General features: G+C 34.5%; 1 protein-coding gene across 4 annotated transcripts in view; it reads left to right on the top strand.

Moving 5' to 3' along the window:
- The window catches only part of LRBA (LPS responsive beige-like anchor protein), a 785,855-nt gene that overhangs the window by 133,525 nt on the left and 641,927 nt on the right, over positions 1–10,403 (top strand). For all 4 annotated transcript variants that reach the window (XM_049632267.1, XM_049632266.1, XM_049632264.1 and 1 more), the window contains exons 14-16: positions 2,458–2,626; positions 8,174–8,253; positions 9,855–9,917. In XM_049632267.1, coding sequence (XP_049488224.1) covers positions 2,458–2,626; positions 8,174–8,253; positions 9,855–9,917 — 312 coding nt within the window. The remainder of the gene's footprint in view (positions 1–2,457; positions 2,627–8,173; positions 8,254–9,854; positions 9,918–10,403) is intronic.

Raw genomic sequence — 10,403 nt, 5'->3', positions numbered from 1 at the left:
CCATGGTCTTCTGTTAAGTTTCTCAGGATCCACATAAGAGTGAAAACATATGGTATCTGTCTTTCTCTGTATGACTTATTTCACTTAGCATAATACTCTCCAGTTCCATCCACATTGCTACAAAAGGCCGTATTTCATTCTTTCTCATTGCCAAGTAGTATTCCATTGTATATATAAACCACAACTTCTTTATCCATTCATCAGCTGATAGACCTTTAGGCTCTTTCCATAATTTGGCTATTGTTGAAAGTGCTGCTATAAACATTGGGATACAAGTGCCCCTATGCATCAGCACTCCTGTATCCGTTGGGTAAATTCCTAGGAGTGCTATTGCTGGGTCATAGGGTAGATCTATTTTTAATTTTTTGAGGAACCTCCACAGTGTTTTCCAGAGTGGTTGCACCAGTTTGCATTCCCACCAACAGTGCAAGAGGGTTCCCGTTTCTTCACATCCTCTTCAGCATCTGTAGTCTCCTGATTTGTTTATTTTAGCCACTCTGACTGGTGTTATCTCAGTGTGGTTTTGATTTGCATTTCCCTGATGAGAGTGACATTGAGCATCTTTTCATGTGCCTGTTGGCCATCTGGATGTCTTCTTTAGAGAAGTGTCTATTCATGTCTTCTGCCCATTTCTTCACTGGATTATTTGTTTTTCAGGTGTGGAGTTTAGTGAGTTCTTTATAGATTTTGGATACTAGCCCTTTGTCCAATATGTCTTTTGAAAATATCTTTTCCCATTCCGTCAGTTGCCTTTTAGTTTTGTTGATTGTTTCCTTTGCAGTGCATAAGTTTTATCTTGATGAAGTCTCAGTAGTTCATTTTTGCTTAATTCTCTTGCCTTTGAAGATGTGTCAAGTAAGAAATTGCTGCAGCTGATGGCTTATATTCAGGTCCTTCATCCATTTTGAGTTTTTTTTTGTGAATGGTGTAAGAAAATGTTGTGACAAAGTGTTAAATAGCCTCAATGACAAGTAAACTGGGCCTGTCCATTTGAATGATATTAGCTGCATGAAAATAATATTATTTTTCTGCGAGTCATTGGAATATACCATATGTATAGTATTCTACGCTATAATCATTAGGCTTCAATTTTAGGTGGTTCAGACTCTGCCACTCTTTATCCTGTGTTTCTTTATATATTAAGAGCTTAGGAGTGCCTGGGTGGCTCAGTCGGTTGAGCATCTGACTCTTGATTTCAGCTCAGGTCATGATCCCAGGCTGCTTAAGATTCTCTTTCCCTCTTTACCTTCTCCCCCACTTGGACACTCTCTCTTTTAAAATAATAATAAGAGCTTATATTTTGAAGTTAGTAAGTTTTTATGTTTTTATTGAGATGATTTATTTGGAAATAAGACTAGTGGAACCCTTTTTATTATTTAAAATTTTTTTTGTTTTGTTTTTTCTATTGGGGGGGGGAGGGGCAGAGAGATGGAGACAGAATCTGAAGCATGCTCCAGGCTCTGAGCTGTCTGCACAGAGCCTGAAGTGGGGCTTGAATTCACGAGCAGTGGAATCATGACCTGAGCTGAAGTTGGATGCTTAACCGACTGAGCCACCCAAGTGCCCCTTTAGAATCCTTTTTTTTTTTTTAAATGTTTATTTATTTTTGAGAGAGAGAGAGAGAGAGAGAGAGAGAGAGAGAGAGAGAGAAAGAGCGTGAGCAGAGGAGGGGCAGAGAGAGAGGGGGACAGAATCTGAAGCAGGCTCCAGGCTCTGCACTGGCAGCACAGAACCCGATGCGGGACTCGAACTCACAGACTGTGAGATGACCTGAGCCAAAGTTGGATGCTTAACTGTGCCACCCAGGTTCCCCTTTAGAATCCTTTTCTAATTAGAGGATAAAACTGATAAACATGTTGAGAAATTATAATCTTAAGATTATATTTGTAGCAATGAGCTGTTATAACAGAATTCTGTTTTTTTAATAAATATTTCTTAAGGTAGGCTTTACATTTTCTATCCCTTTTGACTTCTGCCTTTCCCCCTTTCAGGTTATTCCTACTTTTTTCTTTCTTCTTTGAGTTATTCTAGCTTCTAATTTTCTGCAAAACCAAGAAAATTTCCAGTTTTTTAAAACAACTGTGCATAGTATGAAGAGTAAACTTACTATACAAATAAGTTATATATGCTTATGAGTAAGTGCTAATTAATTAGGAATTAGTTATTTTCATGGGATAGCTGTAAAAATTTGATATATTTTGGGATGATTACTTTATAATGCTACTATTTAAAGAAGCATTTACTTGGTTTAGTTTTATAAGGAACGTGTGTGTTTACGTGTGTATATATGCATGCGCCTGTGATTATTGTTACCTTTTAACATGGTAACTTGTTGCCATCAAGTTCAGCATCGTCATGGAAAAAGTATGGTCCACGCAACTAGCCTGAACATATACTGGAAATGGGTAAAATGCTGGGCTGCTTCTTTGATGTAAGCTCTTCATTTTGATTCTCTAGGTTCAGTTGACACTCTATACTTACCTGTCCACGGAATTCATTGGTACAGTCAACATATATAATGCCATTCGGAGAGTTGGAACAGTGCTTCTCATCATGCATACACTGAAGTACTACTACTGGGCAGTGAATCCTCAGGATCGAAGTGGTATCACCCCAAAAGGATTAGGTATATTATCTCAGCCTACATACTTTGTCATAGATTGTTTTTCTTTGTTTTAACCAATAATATATTATTCTTGAAGTTTTTCTGAATATCATCATGGCAAAATTATATTTTAATCTTACTGATAATTTTAATAGTTTGTACTGAATTGTGATTGACAGAGGTTAATAACTCGCTACTTAAAATAAAAACCAGCTACTTTTATAGAAGAATGCTACTGCTGCTGGTATAAGTTGTTTGCAGAGTGTATATTAAGGCACTGAAAATGTGAAGAAATTTTATATTAGCATATGGTGTTGATGCAGAAGCTAATTCTCCTAATGAGAATAATTAAAAACCATGTTTTTTGGGAAATGGAGATTTCTTATGGAAGTAGGGGAGTATCTACTTCTAATAAATAATATAATGAACTTATAAAATTTCAGTAATTATTTCCCTATATAATCAGGAAATTACTGGAAAGATAATATTCATTCATCATGTCAGAAATTTATGGGAGGGATCAAAATAAAAATTTTGACAAATGGTGGATCTTTTGGTTGTAAGTACAACCTATTTTAAATTGGCTGTTGTTGTAAAAGGGTGTTGTTAATCACCTCATATAAATTGGCATTTTTAGTAAAACATGGTGCAAGGATTCAGAATATGGCTCTTGAACCCAGTTTGTCTCTCTCCATTTCCCAGTTTTTCTTTGTTGGCTCTTTTCATGTATTCTCTCCCTTTAGCAGCCACTCCACCTTCACAACCTTAAAACTACAAGTCCAGCAGAAGAGTGTCTGCCTGTATTGAACATTTCCAGCAAAAGTCTTTTGCTGCTCATTGGCTCTGATTGTATCATGTGTCCAGTCTATGTGGCAGGTATTTTTCTGATTGCCTGTACATGGGCATGGAAGCCTGTTCCACCTCTGAAATACATGATCTGAGAGCAAGGCTGGGTTCAGTACCTTGATACAAATTGAGGGCTGCTGCTTGAAATCAGGAAATAGATGCTGGAGAGTCACTGTACTTAAATGCTTTGGCTGTTCAATGATTTACAAACACAAGGTTTCATATTAATATGAAGTTTTCTTTATCCATTTCAAAATAAATTCTGCTTATTCTTAGAGAATACACTATGTATAATTTAGAAAGATATGAGAATACAGAATTTATATGATCTCTTTAAGGTGGTAAGGTTGTAGCATATGTAGAGCTAGATCGTAATTTCCTGATGTAGCTGTATCATGTACATGTGCTGAATATTAGTTTTGTATTCTGGCATTTATTTTATAGACGGATTAGTGACCTTGGGGAAGTCTCATACTTCAAGTGAGAGAGCTGAACAGAGTTTGTAATTAATTCTGTTGTAACTCAGTAACTCTCTCCTATTCTTTGTCTAGGAATTGTCATGTGGAAAAAGTTTTAAGCAATTTTCTTCCTATTTTAATTGATCTGTTTGAGGTCATGGTGGTCCTGTGCTTTGGTGGTCTAAGAACTAGCTGTAGATGGTGATTAGTGGCGGGGGGTTGGGGGCGGAATTGCAGAAAATACGGGGCAAACAGGTACCTAACTTTAGGATCTTACAACAATGGGGTTTGGTTTCAAAAGCATTCTACTTGAGGATTATTTGTTTGAGACATGAAAATTGACTCTAATGTGAGCCATGTGTGACCAAGGACTTTTTCAAGAAGAGGAGGAGATGTCAGAGGTAGTCAACATAACATTCCCTTCTAAATGAACCAAACTGTGTTGAGGTGTACTTTAAAAATTTTTTGTATTAGCTTATACAATAGTAACAGAAGTTTATTTCTTACTAAATTCACATATAAAGTTTAGATTTTCCTTTTCTTTTTTCTTTGTAAACTTCTGTTACTGTACTAACATTCTCAGAGTCTTTTAAAGCAAAATATAAGTACATATTGTTATTGAGTATGAATTTTATTGCCTCATTTTCATGTTTTAGAATTCATTTAACCTTAATCAAAAATAAACTTCTTCATTATAGTTTCAGCATAACCCATTTTGTACATTTGAAACATTGTATATACAATTGTATGTGAGATTGAATGTGTTTCTAGAAGGCATAAAACTCTTTAAATTGAGGAATAATTGACGAACAGTATTGTATTAGTATCAACATAGTGATTTGATATTTATATACATTACAAAATGGTTACCACAATAGTCTAGTCACCATCTGTCAACATATAAAGTTGTTACAATATTATTAACTATATTCCTTAAACTGAATAGTAAATCTCTTTGAATTTATTTTATAATTGGAAAATTGTACCTCTTGATCTATTAATCTATTTTGTCTATCCTGCCATCTTCCTCCCCTCTGGTAATTGTCAGTTTGTTTTCTGTACATATGAGTGTTTTACGTTGTTCATTTGTTTTGTTTTTCAGATTATACATATAAGTGAAATTATCAGTATGTCTTTCTCTGACTTCACTTAGCATAATACTCTTTAGGCCTATCCCTACATGTCACAGTGACAAGTTTTCATTTTTATGGCTGAGTAATATTCCTCTGAGTGTGTTGTGTGTGTGTGTGTGTGTGTGTGTGTGTGTGTGTGTGTGTGTACTCGCCACATCTTTATCCTTGTATCTGTCTATGGACATTTAGGTTACTTCTGTGTCTTCACTATGGTAAATAATGGTGTGGTTAACATAGGGATGCATATGTTTTTAAATTCATGGTTTTTTTGGGTAAACACCTAGAAGTGGAATTGCTGGATTGTATGGCAATTCTAATTTTTATATTTTGAGGAATCTCCATACTGTTTTCTATAGTGGCTACACCAGTTTACGTTGTCAACAGTGTGTTAAGGTTATTTTTCTTCACATTCTCACTAATATTTATTACTTCTTGTCTTTTTGATTTTAGCCATTCTGGCAGGTGTGAGGTGATGTCTCATTATGGTTTTGATTTGCATTTCCCAGATGGTTAGTGATGTTGGGCATCTTTTCATGTGCCTGTTGGCCATCTGTATGTCCTCTTAGAGATTTTTCTTGTTCTTGAGGTAGGCCTGTTTTGACATAAACTTCCCTTTTGGATCTGCTTTTGCTGCATTTCATAGATATTGGAACATTATGTTTTCACTTTCATTTGTCTCAAGGTATTTTCGAATATCCTTTTTGATTTTTTTTTGGCCCATTGGTTTTTTATTTTTATTTACTTTTAACTTTTTTTTTTTTTTTTTTTTTTTTTTTTGAGAGACAGAGGGTGAGTGGGGAAGGGGCAAAGAGAGAGGGAGAGATACAGAATCTGAAGCAGGCTCCAGGCTCTGTGATGTTACCATAGAGCCTGATGGGTGGCTTGAACTCACAAGCCGTGAGATCATGATCTGAGCCGAAGTCAGATGCTTAGCTGACTGAGCCACCCAGGTACCTCTCCCATTGGTTTTTTAGTAACATGTTTTTTGGTCTCTGCATGTATGTGTTTTTTTCTAGTTTTATTCTTGTAATTGATTTCTACTTTCATATCATTTGGTTGGAAAGATGCTTGATCCAATTTCAGTCTTTTTTTAAATTTAATGTATTTTATTTTATTTGAACAATATTTTTTAATGTTTATTTATTTTTGAGAGAGAGAGACAGAGCACGAGTTGGGGAGGGGCAGAGAAGAGGGAGACACAGAATCTGAAACAGCCTCCAGGCTCTGAGTTGTTAACACAGAGCCCGATATGGGGCTCGAACTTGGGAACGGTGAGATCATGACCTGAGCTGAAGTCGGACACTCAACCGACTGAGCCACCCAGGCGCCCCTATCTTATTTATTTTTTAAAATGTTTATTCACTTTTGAGAAAGAGAGAGACAGAACATGCCTGGGGGAGAGGCAGAGAGAGAGGGAGACACAGAATCTGAAGCAGGCTCCAGGTTCTGAACTTTCAGCACAGAGCCTGACACGGGGCTTGAACCCACAAACTGCTAGATCATGACCTGAGCTGAAGTCGGAGGCTTAACCAACTGAATCACCCAGGTGTTCCTGCAATTTCAGTCTTCTTAAATTTATTTAAAGAGACTTGTTTTGTGGTCTGTCATGCTAATATTCTAGAGAATGTTTCATGTACTTGAGAAGATGTGTCTTGGGTTTTTTGGATGGAATGTTCTGTACATACCTGTTTAGTGTATATGGTCTAATGTGTCATTTAAGGCCAGTGTTTTCTTATTCATATTCTGTCTGGATGATCTATCTATTGATGTAAGGGGAGTGTTAAAATCCCCTACTATTATTGTATTACTGTCAGGTTCTCCCTTTTTGTTTGGTAATGTTTGCTTTATGTATTTAGGTGCTGCAATGTTGGGCACATAAATATTTACAAGTATTATGCCTTCTTGTTGGATTAATCCCTTTATCATTTTGTAATGTGCTTTATCTCTTGTTACAGCTTTTTAAAAAGTCTCTACTGTGTGATATAAGTATTGCCAGTCCAGCTTTTTTTTCATATCTGTTTTCATGGTATATCTTTTCCCATCACTTCACTTTTAGTCTATGTGTATCTTTAGATCTGCAGTGAGTCTTTTGATGGCAGCATATAGAGGGTCTTGTTTTTTTTTTTTTTTCTTAGTTTTTTTTTTAATGTTTATTTATTTTTGAGACAGTTAGAGACAGAGTGTGGGCATGGGAGGGGCAGAGAGAGGGGGAGACACAGAAACCGAAGCAGGCTTCAGGCTCTGAGCTGTCAGCGGGGCTCAAACTCACAAACTGCGAGATCATGACCTGAGCTGAAGTCAGATGCTTAACTGACTGAGCCACCCAGGCCCCCCCACCTTTTTTTTTTCTTACTCATTCAAATTCAGAGTTAGTACTGATACATATTTATTGCTATTTTGTTAAATGACTTACTTTTTTTTTTTTTTGTACTTCTCTGTTCCTTTCTTTCTTCTTGGTATTTTTCCTTGTGATTTGATGATTTTGTTTAGTGTTATTTTTGGATTCCTTTCTTTTTGTTTTTTGTGTTTCAAAGGTTTCTTTGTGGTTGCCATGAGCTTCAAATCTAAAAACCTAAGTATATAGAAGTTCATTTTAAGTTGTCATTCCTTAAGTTCAAATGCATTCTAAAAGTATTACATTTTTGCTCCCCTCATCTCCCAATATTTTATAGTTTGATACCATATTTTAAACTTTTTATTTAGTGTATTTCTTAACTGATTATTGTAGATAGAGTTGATTTTACTACTTTGGTCTTTGAGTTTTATACTACCTTTCCAAGTGAGTGATCACCTACCTTTACTATATGTTTGCCTTTATCAGTGTGTTTTTTTTCTTTCTGATATTTTCTTATTTCTAGTTATGGCCTTTTTTTATTCCTGCCTAGAAAAGTCCCTTTAATATTTCTTATAGAGCATGTTTAGTGGTAATGAACTTCTCTAGCTCTTGCTCGTCTGGGAAACTCTTTATCTTTTCAGTTCTAAATGATAGTATTGAGGCTTAAGTCCCTTTAGGTGACTCACTTTTATGTTTCTCAGATAAATGTACAGAAACTATTAGGAAAGACAATTTTATTCTTTGCTTTGAGGTCTTTGAAACACTAAGTGTGCATGTATATATTTTTTTTCCAAAGATGGACCACGACCTAATCAAAAAGAAATATTTTCTCTACGAGCATTCTTATTGATGTTCATTAAGCAGTTAGTGATGAAGGTAAGTTTATATTTACTTTTACTTTGGCATGTTCTGTATTTTAACTTTTAATTTCACGTAAGATACTGTCTATTTACTCTTTGTTGGATTCCTGGGATTACACATTGGAAAATACTCTGAAAGATACTTTTTTCTATGTTTTTCATTCTTTCTTGTGCACTTATGGATATATATTATTGCAGAATTGGAGATAATTGTAATATATGTTATGAATTTCTGTAGGGGTGCAAGTGGATTCATTCTTTTATTCAGCAAATATTTACTGAGTTTCTGTTTAGTACTAAGTATTATTCTTGGCAGTAGTGATACAGTAGTCAACAAAACTCTTCTAGGAGGTTTCATTTTTAGTGGGCCTCTTGTACCTGACATTCAGGTTTTGAGAAAAAATTTCCCTGTATAAATATACCAGGAAGATATATCAGCCTTTAGAAATGATTGCCTTTGTCCCATTTAATTCTGTTGTAAGTAAAGTAATATTTATTATTTTTAAAGAAGGTGTTTTGGTTTTATAAGATAACAGTACATAAATGAATTTTTTGTCAATATTTTATTCCCTGTTTCCTGTCGTCATTTTATTAGTTTTTAGAATTTAATACTATGTTACATGGACCAAGCTTTTAGTATATCTTTTAGACTCAGATACCTTATTTCCATTTATAAAAAAATTTATCCCTTGAATTTTGTTTTTAAAAAATTTATCTAGTGTTTTGTTTTCTAATTCTCTTTTTTTATTAAAAAAATTTTTTTAATGGTTATTTATTTTTGACAGAGGAGACAGAATGCAAGTAGGGGAGGGTTAGAGAGAGGGAGACACAGAACTTAAAGCAGGCTTCGAGCTCTGAGCTGTTAGCACAGAGCCCGATGCGGGACTCGAACCCATGAACTGTGAGATCATGACCTGAGCCAAAATCAGATGCTTAACCTACTGATCCGCCCAGGCGCCCCCTGTAATTCTCTTTCTCACTGCAGCTTTGTTTTATTGTTAATAAATTGATAGGATAGGTTGAAAATTTAAATACTGAGTTCATATTTAAAAGTATTGTGTTTTAAACCTCAGGGAAGGTACTACTCAGTTTTTAATACCTGATGTTTTAGCTGGTAATTTTAGAAGCTATTCATTTACTTTCCAAATTTAATAGAAAAAAGAAATGGAAAAGTTGTCTTCTGTATTTGATATAGTGGTAGCTGTTGATAGTACTCTTTAACATTACTTATTGTTTTTCTTCAGAATTCTGTAGCTCTGTTGGATAGCTTATCATATATGGTTCTGAAAACAGGATACTGATGTTATTTCTTTTGACTTTTATCCAGTCTTGATTACTGCATATCTTTTTAATACTTTTTAAAAAAAGTTTTATTTAAGTAATCTCTGCACCCTATGTGAGACTTGAACTCATGACTCTGAGATCAAGAGTCACACACTCTTCTGACTGAGCCAGCCAGGCACCCCTCGCCTAGTACATATTTTAAATTTAGATTCTATGTGATTATATCTTTGTATATTTATTGCAACTGACCAGGTTGAAAAAATGTTACAGTATTTCCCTTTTTAAAAAAGTTTTTTATATGTAAGTTAAGATACTTATATTATGTTTTTAAAGGATTCTGGAGTAAAGGAAGATGAATTACAGGCCATTCTTAATTACCTACTCACTATGCATGAGGTAACATTTGAATTTTATATTTTGGAATTTTATATGTTGAAGCTGTAGTGTCATTTTTTTTTTAAAGTAAAATTAAAATTATCTTTCACTAATTATATGGCTATCATTGGGGGAGTAAATGTATTTAGGAACTAAATCTTAGCAACTTTCATTTAAATACCCTGTGTTATCACAGATGGCTTTGAGAATAATCATGAAAAGCTTTAAAAGGTTTTGAAATTAGATCTTATTGAATGAATAAGAAAGTATGCCAAAGAATACCTTTATTGTATCTCTAGGAGCCAGTGTAACATATGGAAAAATAGAATATAAATGTAAAACATGCCAATGTAATCTAATTAAATAATTGGATTAAATATTTTTTAAATAATTAAAATTCGGAATTGATGGAATTTCATGTTAAGCACAGCATTTTAAATGATAATTTACGTTTCTATCTTATAATTCATGCCTTGTGCTTTAATAAATATCTGTTATAGTATGAAA

This window comes from Panthera uncia, chromosome B1, assembly GCF_023721935.1.
Source record: "Panthera uncia isolate 11264 chromosome B1, Puncia_PCG_1.0, whole genome shotgun sequence".
NCBI classification, from domain to species: Eukaryota; Metazoa; Chordata; class Mammalia; order Carnivora; family Felidae; genus Panthera; species Panthera uncia.
The sequence above is the reverse complement of the archived record's forward strand: the minus strand, read 5'-3'. Positions and strand labels throughout refer to the sequence as shown.